The sequence below is a fragment of the Neopelma chrysocephalum genome, unplaced genomic scaffold, assembly GCF_003984885.1.
Source record: "Neopelma chrysocephalum unplaced genomic scaffold, ASM398488v2 Primary Assembly neopelma1_24, whole genome shotgun sequence".
In the NCBI taxonomy this organism is placed as follows: domain Eukaryota; kingdom Metazoa; phylum Chordata; class Aves; order Passeriformes; family Pipridae; genus Neopelma; species Neopelma chrysocephalum.
The window spans coordinates 31,545,648-31,559,516 of NW_020897693.1; the positions used below are offsets into that span (position 1 = coordinate 31,545,648).

The following is a 13,869-nucleotide window of genomic DNA, read 5'->3' on the forward strand; positions in this document are numbered from 1 at the left end:
GTATCTGCATCTTTTCCATGGAAATGGTCAAAGAAGGGAAAGATGCAACATAATTCCTCAAATGTGCTAGCTGGTATAGTCATATACAGGTACCTGGAAAGTGTAATTCTGAGTCCCCAATTTTAGCTTTAAAAAAATAGATCCTTTTATAGAAAAGGGAGAGTTATTATTGTTATTTGGCGTCTGTTGCCCAAGCTGTTCTGCTGGTTGTATTTTCATATTCTCAAGCTTATTTCTCTTGATGACAGGAAAAAAATTACTAAGTAATTAAGACAAAATTTTTCATATAACCAGTTGTTCCCAGGAGATTGAGCCTTTAGATGAATGCCAAACATAATCTGTAATTAATATGTAGGAGCTGACAATATTCTTTGCCAAATGGCTGTATCTTATCTTCTGAGTTAAAGTACTTCAGATGAAACAGTGGTCTGCCCACTGTCCAGCTATTGAGTATTGCAGACTGCTATCAAAAAACTTATATTAAAAGCATCAAAGTAAATTATACTTATGGATTTCAGCTATTGTGGGGGGCTTTCTGACCTTCATTGCCTAGGATCTCCAGGCATAGATACTGCCAGCGGTGTTACTAGTAGTAAAATGGCACGAGTCTGCAATGCTGCTCAATCAAAACTAATGACTGCATTAAGAAAAATAGTAGTCTCACATTTTACTCCAATTGTTATACTCTGCATCAGATTTTTCCTGGTTTTGTAGGAACAGTGACTTACTTAGCATGGTACGCCTTGCTCCACCTGAGACAGTTGAACCTCTTCCTCATGGTACTGGCAATGCGAGTTGTAGTGGTATATGAAAGTCCCCTAAGTTTTCTTCAGCCTGGTAAATACCAGTTATGTTCTTAGCAGTATTAAACAGATTCTCTCTTTGGTACCTCCTTGCTGAAAGCCTTGATGCACTGTCAACTTGGGATAGGTAGGTCTGATCTGACCACACAGCTGCTCCTCCATCTCAGACCTTTGTGCTTTAGTTTGCTTCTGCTGATTTTTATACTGCTGAAAAAGAACATTTTATCTATTTCCTTTCATAGTAACCAAATTTTTCCTCTTTCTGACCTTCAGAGAAATCACAGCTCATTTCAGTAGTATTTGTTAATGTATTTATATGTGTTAAGAGCTGTTACTGGAATAATTGTTTTTGAAGGTATATAAAAGTTTTGAAGGTAACCTCTCTAAATTAATCTGTAGCAGGCACCTGGAAAATAGTACCAATGAGAAACAGAAGAAAAGCAGTGTGAAAATTGTGTTATAAGTATTTGCTGCACGTTGTATTCCAGTTCTTTTTTTCAACTGCAAACCATCAATTTACTGATGTATTTCCTTGGTTATCATGTCATTCTACCTGGAGGATAAGCCTGTTGACCTGTGAGCCTAGAAATAGTCTTTATTTTAAAGATTTTGTGGAACTATCAAGTTTATTCAAACATGGTATGTTGCTGCAGAAGCAAAGGTTTAATGTACCTTGAACAGCATCATACCTGTGACTTCTGTAACAGTGATCTCCCCAGCTGCTGCAGCACCTTTTCCTCAAAGAACAAAAGTACTGTCTGGGACTTTTTGAACCCACAGATTGGAGATGGGGAAAACACTTAGCATCAGACTAGGTCAGTCACACTGTGTAGACATCTGCATAGGACAGTGGTGAGAGCTTCAGTATTCATATCTTTTAAACTGTCAGTTTCAGTCTTACAAAGATGATTTCAGTCCTGCGCCACGTTATTTCCTATCTATGGAAAGGATCAGTCAAGCTTGTGCTTTCATTTTCATAACACCCCATCACCACTGCCACCACCACCACCTGGAGATCCTGCTCACATTTTGGATTTTCAGTACTTAAATGTAACTTCTGACCCACACTATGAAAATCTGAAGACTGACACAGCTGCATTTAGTTCACAAATGTCCCTTTCTAATAGCTAGATTTTTACATAGTTTCTAAAATTAAAAATGGTAAAGGAAACTCCCTTATGTCCTTAAGTCTTTGTATACAGCTGCTACAATAATAGTAGAAAAGTAAGAGTATCAGTGTAATGGCAAAGACTAGATTTAGAGTGAAAGATGGCAAATCCCTGAAGCTGTGACTTCAGCTGGGACAGTTATTCCATTTACAGTCAGTGGCTCTCATAGGTAAAGTTGCACATCTGAAGCCTATACAAAAATAAGTAAAACCTCATACATTTTCATTTTTATGTAACTTGCTTCCTCCAGAATATAAAGATGATGTATCTGTAATATTGGTGCAGTGAAGGAATGTGTAGATCAGTAACTGTTGAAGAAACAGCAGTGCAGGTAGAAAGAATTCAAGGGTGAGAACAAAGGATAGTAATGATATGTGGAAATGCAAAGGAAACAGTTCATGCCCTTTCAGGTTTCACATGTTTCTTTTCCTACTTTTGTATAATTACAGATAGACAGGATCACCTAGCTCTTCTCTGTGGTGTGGAGGGTTGATACTGATAACCCTTTTTATTACTTTGCAAATCTCCAGGTTTTGAAAAAGTACGAGTAGGAATGGTCACACTAAGAGGTTTGTAAGATGTAAGGTCTGACAGAGTAGCTGAGATCTTTTAAAAGTGACAATCTATTCTGAAAAGTCAGACTCCAAAAAAGCTGGCGTCTCCTCCACCTGATGATTCCACTCCTACCTCCCCATCCCATGTGTTTAAACTGTGTGTATATTTCTTTGGTGTCTGCATGCATACCACCGTGATTCTGTTGATTCTCCTAGGAAATACCACTTCACTAACCATCAGTTAACTACTTGATGTGCCCTTTGGGAATAAGACAGAGCAGGATATGACTGTAATTAGACTATATATTAGAAAATACCTATTTCAAAATCTTTTTTTTTTAACATGGCTCTCTGCTGTGAAGGGTAGGGAGCTTTCCCTCCCTATATGCATAGAAGAAATTTGTAACTGTCTTACCAAACCTGAAATTAATTTACACAGTTTTGGGTTGTATTGTGTTTTTCTTTGAGCTGGTCAGTAGAATAAAAAATGAGTGACCCTTCAAGCTTGATTGAAATTTGAAACTTTACCTGCAGAATGTAATGTCAGAGACTATTTACAAACATATTACTTCTACATACAGAATTGTTTCAGAGATTATCCTGAGCAGGTTGCACCTTCAATTGAAATCAAGTAGAGTTGTAATTAAAGATATCTCCATTACTGGCATAATAGCAGGGTACCATGAATACAGGAAAATATAAATTGTGCTATTGCTTCTGTATCTGGCCTGAATATATTTACAGTTACTCTGCTGTATTCTCCATACTACCCAGGATTCAAGAGCATTCATTAGCTTGTATGCAGTCCATGGCGTATTGTTGTAGTCAGTTTTGACCTGAAAGTAATGTGTCTGCATTCACCTAGTATTGCACTTGTGCCAAGTCCTCCGGGCAGTGGGAACACTGGGCTGTGCAGGTGTCTTGGTACGCACTTAGTACCAGTCAGTTTGGACCTGGCTGCAAAAGCATCTTCAGCCTCTGAATACAAATTTACTCTGCAGGCAGCAGTGCTATATTTAGGCATCGCATCATCTAGCAAACTGAGGCTACTATACCATCCTCAATCTGTATTAAATCAACTTGAAGATCTGCTCTTGTGGTTAGTTTTCCTGCTCAATCAATAATCTGCCTTTGATTAATAGAGTTGACTGTGAAGTCAAAAGTAAAAGCTAATATCTAAAAATGAACTGCAAATTTTAATGAATTGTGATAGGGAGTTTAGACATCTCTAGTGAATGCGTCAAGAGAATATAAGTCAATTTTAGGTGTAGAGTCAATGTAGGCAGGTTAAAACATGTTAAACATTGTGTGATTGCTGTCATTGATGTGTGAAGTGCTGTCACTGATAGACTTTTGCATGATGATATGTTACATCAATCTAAATAGTCCTACTGTAACACAGGATACAAGTACTCCCAACAATATTGTTTCTGCAGTATTGCAGAAAGGGATAATTCCTAAGAATTAGCTGTTGCCTGTCTAAAAGGCAGAAAGTAAAGCAGGCTGATTAATCTTAGTGACTGTTACTCATCCACTACCTGCTTTCCCTTCCCTTCTGAGTAGCTACTCCCTTGCTAGTCAGGGGCAGATAATCTGTACGAGGATCAAGAAATGTGTATGCTCTCCCTGCATTTGAGTAAAGAGGACTTTGAAAGTAATTTATACTGTGTCATCAGTAATAATGTAGAGAATATAAGAAGCATTTGTATTTGGTGCTGTGGTAATGGTATTGAATCTGCTTTGGTGAAATTACCAGGCTCAGTGAGAAAGTCCAGCCTTTCTTTGCAAGCAGCCCACTCGCCTTCCCTGAGTAACTGGCTGGGCTGAGGGAAAAACCTCCAGCTTCCCACTGTGTCTCTCCTGTGTGTGGGACTAAAGTACACAGGGGTTTTCTGAGCTTCTTTTCTTGGTCTACAATATGGGAAACCAAAAAAGGAACAAAAAATGATGAAACTCTTAAATATTAGGTGATGGTGGGAATTTATTCATAGAATCATAGCATATCCTGATTTGGAAGGGACCCACAAGGGTCATCCAAGTCCAGCTTCTGGCCCTTTGCAGGACACCCCAAAATCACACTGTGTTGCCTGAGAGCGTTGTCCAAATGCTTCTTGAACTCTGTCTGGCTTGGTGCTGTGATCATTTCCCTGGGAAGCCTGTTCCAGTGCCCAACCACCCTCAGGGTAAAGAAGCTTTTCCTAATATTCAACCTAGACCTCCTCTGAATCAGCTTTGTGCCGTTCCCTGGGGTCCTGTCACTATTCACCACAGAGAAGAAATCAGTGCCTGCCCCCTCCTCTTCACCTCACAAGGAAGACGTAGACTGCAATGAGGTCTCCCCTCAGTCTCCTCCAGGCTGAACAGACCAAGTGAACTCAGCCACTCCTCACATGGTTTTCCCTCAAGGCCCTTCACCATCTTCATTGCCCTCCTTTGAATGCTCTCTAAGAGCTTAATATCTTTCTTATATTGTGGCACCCAAAACTGCACACAGGGACTCATGATGAGGCCGTATCAGTAAAGTGGGACAGTCACCTTTTCCAACTGGCTCCAATTTCTTGCTTTAGATTGGATAAATAGCAGGTGAAAATAGCAATAATAGAGCAGTTTGTTGCTGTTACTAGCAGATAATCTGATTGTAGATGTGTTTTGCTGTTAAATGGCAGTTAGTGAAACCAAATGTTTAGGCAATGTCAAACATGATTTATTAATAAAAAATGTAATTTAAATATTTTTGAGGTGATTACTTCTTCATGCTCTACATGTATACAGGTGAGTCACCTTTTGCTGAATCACCGAATGGTGTGCCTCCCAGCAGCAGTGCTTACGGGTTTCCCATCTGACAAGTGGGAAAGTCCCAGTATTATCTAAGGAGAAAGGTTGTCCTATTGCAAGCTGACCTTTGAAACTGGGAACACATGGCACAGCATGATCTAGTGATCAGAATGGGTGACTGGCAGTGAAGCCTTAGGAAATCTGTATCCTGCTCTGCTCATAGTTCCTTGTATGAGGTGGAGTAATTAATCTATCTTCCCTGTACTCCATTATGCACTTGTGAAATGGAGATGTCATTATGCATTCACTTTATAAGGCTATTGTGAAATTTAAAGAAAGGTAATTAATCTTGCAGTGTGACAAGGATTCCCTGCTCTCCTAGTTTAACTCCTGTGTTTGATCGCCTTGAGATTGTGCAGAATTGTGAATGTGGGTCACTGCAAAACTATTTCCAGAAGTTTATATAGAAGACTTCCCTTCTGGTGGGAAACTCTTAATATTTATTCTCACCTAAAAAGTTGTTCTTCCAAGGTATAATTGATTTTTAAAATGTGAAACTACCAGCTACAGCATTTTCAGTTGCTTTATTTCATATTTGCAAAGCTCAGGCTTTTTACATGGTATGAGGAGTTCAACATCAGCATGATCCTGTGGAGTATGTGTTCTCTGTCCTACTGCTCTGCTTCCTCACTTCTTTTCACTTCAGCTCCTCTGATCAAGAAGTTCCTGCCCTGGTGTGTGAGCACAGTTGCGACTATGCCGTGGTCTGGTTGACAACATGGCCCAACAAATAGACTGTATCAGCACAACAGAAAAAAAAAAAAGGTGCTTTGTCATATGAAGGCAGGAGCTTGGTGGTGGAGAGGAAATTTCATAAAACGGCATTGCTGCAGAAACAAAAAAGAACTCATTTACCTGTGGGGAAAAAGCTCTTATCTATGGGAGTGTCTCAAGGAAAGATAAATTGTATACACTCAGCCAGAGTATCATACAAGTGTGCTAGTGTTTCACTGATTCACAAAAGAACTACATGGCTACAACAGGGCTCCATCAGTGTCATTTGATAAGTGCTGTGAACACAAAATTAATGTAAGGAAAATGTCAAGGTTTAGGAGAAGCTTCAGAATGATATAATTAACCAAAGACTGGGACAGCATGGGAATAGTTTAAATGTAACTAATAAATGATGGAAGGGATTGCAAGTAGAATGTCTTGAGCGTGAGTTTCTCAGAGAGGGATCTAATGATCTTTGAAGATGATCAAAATGTCTGTGTAGTTCGGAAAGAAACATGGATCCTGATGTGCCTGTCAGATGAAAAGAAAATAAGACTGATTGCAATGGTAGTTCTAGTGCCTTGTTCCATGGCCAGTGATTTGTGCAGTACAGTAGCAATTCACAACTTCTTGCTACTCTGTCTCAGCTATATCTTGCCATATGAATTGAAGGAGCCAGTTAACCATGCCTGTTTTTCCTTCATTGCAAAATGGCATCTTCTAATCCCTGTTTTCAGAGAAAATGTGGGTTTATATGCCTTGCTGTCCAAATTTGAAAGACACTCATTCATAACAGGCCATTCTTTCACTAATTTTGTAATCCTCATTCTCAAGAAAATTATTATCATAGGGAATTTGTGGGCTTTATATTTTTTAATGTTTTATTCAGATTACCTTTGGAACTGAGCATCTGATGTTTGCTGCCTAAATAACGTGGGAACATTCAAAAGGTGCATCTACATAGAGCTTACTGCATGTAGCATATTTGCATTGTGTAGTGGCAGATAACATTTAGATAATTTCTGGAGATACTAGATTAATAAAATACCCCTATCTTTTTAAATGAGAGATCACTATTGCTGCTTTTTATTAGCAGTATTATGTTCAGTTAGTTTCCTTTGTGACTAAAACAGGTGTTACTGTGTGTCTCATGGCTTCCTTTCTGGAGAAGCAGCCAGGCGTGGGAGTAAATACACTTAGGAAACCCCCATGTAAGTTCTGTGACTCCTTGTAGACCACTCCTGTTAAGTGCCCAAGCCTAAAATGAGATAAAATTCTCTCTAGTAAAATTGTGTCAGATAAGGGGGGGTGCAGAACAAAATTATTTTTATCTTATGAAAACAAAAATAATTTCTATCTTCTGTGTTTTAGTTGTGTAAGGAAGGTTAGTCTCTGTGGTAAGTAGAGGAGGGCGTTGTTATGCAAGCAGGAGTTTCAAAATTTTAAAATGTTGATTCCCTTTAATTTTATTACAATTTAAGACTGGTTTGAGTTTTTCCATTGCAAAACAGCAGCTATACTATACCAACCTCTCAATTTTCTCCCAGAAGCACTTCACACTAGAGAACCTCATATGCTAATAATATGTAGGACGAGAAAGTCTACGTAACTAACAGGTACAAAGTGCCACTATTTATAACCTCCAGAAAGAAAAAATTACGGGAGCTGGATCCAAGACAGTTAAGTCTTTATAATCTTGGGAATAGCCCCCACTGACCAGTTTGTATTTGGAAATGCAGCTGTTGTTGCGTTGAACCCTAAGTGTAACTAAAAGGTGTTTCCATTCTTTTATTGGGGGTAAATTCTAGCAGTTCAAACACTGTCAATTCTTATTGACTTGCAATACTGCTAGTGCAGATATGTTCCTGAGACTCTTTTTACTCATAATCTGCTTTTAGGACTTGTTTCTTATGTTTTACCGTCAGGATGATCTTACTGTCAAGTTTTTTTTTTAATTTCAGATTATGTGGAATCAGTTCCTGAAGTGTTCTTTGAAAACCATTTTAATTTTTTTTCCACTTCACTTTCTGCTAACCTTCCCTTAATGTAGCAAAACATTACGCAAAAAGAAAAAATATTTTCACTTGGAATTTTTAAGGGGTTACCTAAGTTACTCATGGTTGATATTTCTTCACTGTTGACTTCTGTACATGAAAATGTGTGTGGATGCAGTAGATACATTCCTAGCTTTTATTAGCTTTAGTGAACTCAGATTAACCAACTTAATTCTCCATTGATATTTGTATCCAACTATTTACAGGACTGGGCCAATGCATAAGAACTAGAAAATAAAAGTGACTGTAAAAAAGTAAAATTGATGAAGTAGTTTTTACTGCCCAGATGAGACATTCAAAAAAGAAATGTCAATATTGAAAACCTGAATATTTAATAATATGTGACATAGATGAGAAGATATGTTATTACATATTATACTTACTATGAAAGCCTTTCTGTAACATAAAAACGGTGGCTTTTGTTTCTATCTTTCAGTTCTATGTTCCACCAGGGATTCTGAAACTTTTCTCCAAAAACAAGGGCGTGCACCAGAGAGAGTGCTGTTTTTATTTTTACCTGCCATTTTGTGGACAGAAATTGCTGCATTTGGCCTTTTCCTGCTCACATTATGTTTAGTTTGTTTTAACTGGGGAAAAGTAGATTGTAGGCACACAGCCAATATCCAGTGTGATCTCCTGGAAGCAGGAAGTCAGTTCCAATAGGTACTGTTAAGCTCTTGTACTTTGCATTAGCACCGAGCCCCTGTGTCTCTATGAAAACAGAGCCTTCGTGTTCTCAGAGTCAATGCTGGCAACAGCAGTTTATAGGTCAACAGCTAAAATTAATGTAGAAAGTCTTCTGGCCTCCTTTCCCAGATCCTTAGATCTAGATTCATGGCACACTTAATTTGAGCCATCTGCAAGTCCTTTGCTGTGAGGGGCAGTCCCACTCTTCCTGTCTTCACCACCTTCAGCGATGTGTTCTCATCAGTCATTGAGCCATGGACTCATGTCTGTCTGTTGGGTTGCTGCAAGCTCAACCCTACAAAAAAATGTCTTTTGTTGGATCAGTGACCTCATGGGTAGTTGTGACGTTTTTAGATGTAACACAAGAGTAGTAGTGAGAATGTGCAGCCTGAGGGAGGACTGAGTGGGAACCACCCCTTTCCCCTGCTCTTTGCAGGTAGATGAAACTAAATGCATTGTAAAATTGTGCACAAGATGTAGAAGAATGATTCCTTCTATCCCCTGAATCAAAAGCTGGTGATACCAAATAATGATAAGGATGACAAATAGGAGGAAAGGAGGGGAAAGGCAAATTGGAGTTATTGCAGGGAGAAAAAGTAACAAGGAAGAGGGAAGTGCTTAGAGAAGCAGGCAGAAGGATTAAAGAAAAGTCAGGAGATTGTACATTGATGAACAGTGTTAGCAAATGCATGTAAAAATTGGGAAACACTTTTCCCTGGTGTTTGAGCACACTGTCCTTGGCTTTCAGTGATGGGTGCTTCAGTCTCAAGAAACAAATCTTCTGTCTTTCTGGGCAGAAGTGAAATTGCTTTGTGAGCAGTCCACAGTGATAAACCTGGATGCTGAAAGCCAGAACCTTTGTCCTCCATGAGCTCAATCTGGGTGAAGCAGGGAGGGAAAGCCCCAGGCACAAGTGGCTGTCCTGAGAATCACTTATTGTGAAACAGGCACAGCCCTAAGAGGCTGGTGAACAGTCCTTCTGAAGTGAGTTTACCACTTCAGGATGTTGGTTCATAAGTGGGCGGCTAGTCTGGATGTGGCTTTCATAAAGCCTTAATCCTGAGGTCACGGTTTTCTATGTACTGCTGCTGTCTTGTTCCCCACAGGGCAGCCTGGACCCGTGTAGTTCTCCAATTCCGCCAACAGGTGGGGATGGAGAGGCAGTGTGTCTTGAGGCTTTCACACGTCAAAGGCTCGGTGCTTCATTTCCTAAAGCAGATATTACTTAAATCCCAGTGTTATTCAGTTCCCTCACCTAACTCGGAATTTCCGACATCTCCATACAAATCTTCCCAAGTTCATTCACGTAGTTCAAGCTGCAAGAGCTGGAAAAGGTTTATAATAGTAATGTATTTTCTGTGTGGTTGGGAGCAGCTTCCTACAATTAATTGGTTCGTTGTTTCTTTTTTTCTTTGTCATTAGGGAGTTAATTTAGTTATCTACTTAATTCCTATATGAGGGTAGTCCAGAAGTCCCTCTTGTTGAGACTCACATGTGAAAGTGTTTCTTTCTAGTCGGTCTGTTTTTACAGCTAAGAAAATCTTTGGTTTTGCTTTGTTTTCGGCAGCTGCTTGATGCTATTAACTCCCTGGCAAAAGACAATGTCCGGTTGCTTGTGCTGGGCCGCAAACATATGCTGATTAACTCTTCAAACTGGAAAAGAGAGATTATGAAGGAGATGCAGAATAAGGCAGACTTCTTCTTTGCTGAAAATATGTAAGTTGAAGAAAATGGCTCAATGTAATGGAGACCACACCTGATTTATGTGGATTTTACTGTAGTTTTTAGTACCATTTCTAGTATCTTAATCTCTGTGTGCGTGAAAGAGAAACATATCCCTTGCTATACTTGCTTAAAGAACCAATACATATTAAAAGTTGCATTGTGCAGAATTTCATCACGTGGAATCATGTTTACAGCTGTAAGGTTTATTAGGATTTATGGCTGTTAAAACCACTGCCAAGAACACAGTGCCCTAAACTTGCAGAATTTCTGATAGCATCAGTGTGCAGTTGTGGTCTGCTGCTGTTTGGGTGTCTACTGATGAATTTTGGCAGTTCTGTTCCACATAGCTCTGTATTGTTAAACTTTGTGGCAGAAGATTATATTATTATCAGATTGTGATAAGAGGGAAAAATGCTCTGTGTACCAATCCAATTTGTATTGTACTCTAGCTTTTGATGCCCTGTGGTAAGCCATTTTATATTTTACCAGGGAACTAGAGTAGCGATGGGAATTTTTACTGTTGCTGATGAATAAATCTTGGATCAGCATTTGAATCATTTCCTGCAACCACTTACTGCTTTGTGAATGACGTTTGTCTTTTCCATTTGTTTTGTTAAGCTCTGACGATGATGCCTTCTTGTTATATGCCACTCTCCGATCAGGCAAGCACTGCAAGTTCGTTACTAGAGACTTCCTCCGGGATCACAAGGCTTGTCTTTCTGACAGTCTGACACGTCATCTGTTCCGTAAGTGGCAGCGTGGACACCAGATAGTGTTAGCCTCTTCTGGAGATGGAAGGCGTATCAATTTTTTGGTAAGTTTTCTGCTGCAGTCAGAAAACGCACAGAGCATATTCATTGAAGACACACAATTTCAAACTCTGGAAGTCAAAGCAGTCTTACTGGAGTCTAAGAAATGGATTTGTACCAATGCACTCAAAACTCCCATGTTTACTGAAAATTCACTGTATTCACAAAGCATGCCACAAACAAGAAAACTGTCAGAAAGCCAAGAAATTCTGCTTAAATGTTTAAAATATAAATGTAAATACAGGTTTGTGCATACAAATGTTTCCAGTGCTGGAAACTCAGTAAACATTACTGGTACTCAGTAAATCCTGAGTGCCAATGTTTTAATTTATTTTAAATTTTGAAATACCTTATTCTTCTCTGTAGCAGTGTTATAAAATATCATGCTTCTCATTGTACAACAGAATTTTATTCATCTTTATTTTAAAGAAGCAGGAAAATACAGGTATTTCAGTATTCACTATAATATTAACATATGTATAAAATGTCATGAGGGAAAGCCCAGAACAGTCAGGTTTATAGTCAGTATTCAGCTGCAGAAATTGCAGTCTTCCAAGAATAATATCATGTTATAGCAGAATACTACTGGTATTGTCTAGGAGACATGTATCCTTGTGAGCCAGTACATTAACAGGAGTGCAGCTGTTTTAAGACTTTTCTAGGGAAAAATTCATCATGTGATATTCTATATGCATTTTTTTTAATCTGGACTGTCTGCATTGTTATTGCCTACTTAAAGGAATAGTGTACCGGTGCAGATTCATTTTCTGCCTTCTCTGGTTGAAATTGTAAGATAACATTCATAATTACAAACAGACGTACAGGCTTGTAAGAATGACAGCCTTTCATTCAGTGTTGTCATACATACATTTCATTTATGGAACCAAATAATGAATGTAGGGTTACCTGAATAACACAGCTTTAACTGTGAAACACCCTGTTTCTTTTTTTTTGTACAACGGGGCTAGTAATTTTCACATCTTAATTCCCATACAAGTGATTTGGATGGTTGGTATTCCCAGTCATAGGTGTCTTCTAGGTTATTCTGAAAGCTGTCAAGAAAAGTAGACTTCCGAGACTATACATACAGAGTGATAGTATATCCTGACAACCATAATTGCCAACCAGTAATGTTTCTTTTGTATTTGTGTTACATATGTTAAATTAGTATACCTGTAATATAATAGACCAGAAAAACTGTTTATTATATTTGTTTGACTTGTTCTGAAAGTGTTAGTGATAAACCCTTTTCTTATGTCTCCTTGGAACAGTGCTAGTCGGTTCTGTAAAGAGATGCACTGGAAGAACAAGTACAAGATGTCATTAGTGTCATTAAACCCTACCAGATCAAGCCTATAAACTCCACATTGAGAGTTAATTCCCATACGATTTTGTTTAACTGAACAGAAAAACAATAATTTTGCTATTTCTGGAAATTTGAGTGCATTATGCTTAAATCATTATTATCTGGTGCTGATTGAAGACAGGATTTTAACCATTTATAATGACTCCTAGACCACAAAATACTAACAGATATTTTAGTTTTTCCTTCTGTACTAAAATTTAGAATTTGTTTGGTGTAAGGAAATAAAACGAGAGTTAAAAGAGGTGAAACTATGGAGATTTCTAAGGTAAGCATTGGAAGTCATAAATACATGAATTGTAATTATGTAAATACATAAATACTAAAATTGGTATTTTAGTGTATTGTACTATTGGTATTTAGTATATTGTAAAAAGTCTAAAAGCAATGTTTTTCTCTGTTGTTTCCCAACAGCCAGCTTTCCAGTATGACTGTGTGGTGCAGACTACAGGTGATACATGGCATATCCCCTATAAAGATGTTTTTGAGGAAAAATATTCATATCAAGTACCAAGAAAATGGCTCTGCATTCAACAGAAATGATGAAGAATGTAATTGCACAAGCTGAAGCTGCTTTTATTTTTTTTTTTGTAATCACTGCTGACTAGCAGAACTCAGCAGGACAATTGTGTGATCAATATGTGAGGCCCGTAACTAAGGAAAATTCAGTGACTGCATTTTGTCAAAATCATTCCTGCAGTAAATCTTTTAACATCAGTGGTGGTCTAGTGGGGATGAATTAGTCCATTATTTCCATCTTTACAGGCAATTTCTGTGGTTTGAATTAAAACTTGATTTTTCATCTTGGATTTTCAGTTTGGGGGGGTTTTTAATCAAGCTTTTCATCTACACTGAAATTCATAAACTCTGTGCTTCAAAGAAATTAAGCAGGACTTAAAAAGTACCTTCAAAGTTTATGGGGCTGACCTTACAACAGTGTTGCAAAATGTCTGCCTCTAATAAATGAAGCTTAGGGGGACAAATGGTATGTTTACGTTTTTCCAGGCACACATTAGTCCTAATACTTTCTCACACTAATTAGAATTCATTTGATCACATAGAATGCAAAAGATTTGTCACAGCAACATGTATTAATATTTTGTTTGGAAGAATAAGGAAACAACCAGTGGAATATTTTGTGGCTCTTTCACACCCT

The 13,869-nt window shown here is 38.3% G+C and overlaps 1 protein-coding gene across 2 annotated transcripts in view; it reads left to right on the forward strand.

Annotated features, from left to right (window-relative positions):
• The window catches only part of KIAA0391 (KIAA0391 ortholog), a 51,076-nt gene extending 37,548 nt beyond the window's left edge, over window positions 1–13,528 (forward strand). For both annotated transcript variants that reach the window (XM_027670694.1, XM_027670703.1), the window contains 3 exons: window positions 10,384–10,532; window positions 11,160–11,355; window positions 13,128–13,528. In XM_027670694.1, the coding sequence (XP_027526495.1) occupies window positions 10,384–10,532; window positions 11,160–11,355; window positions 13,128–13,256 (474 nt within the window). In that variant the 3' untranslated portion in view covers window positions 13,257–13,528. The remainder of the gene's footprint in view (window positions 1–10,383; window positions 10,533–11,159; window positions 11,356–13,127) is intronic.
• The last annotated feature ends 341 nt before the right edge of the window (window positions 13,529–13,869 follow it).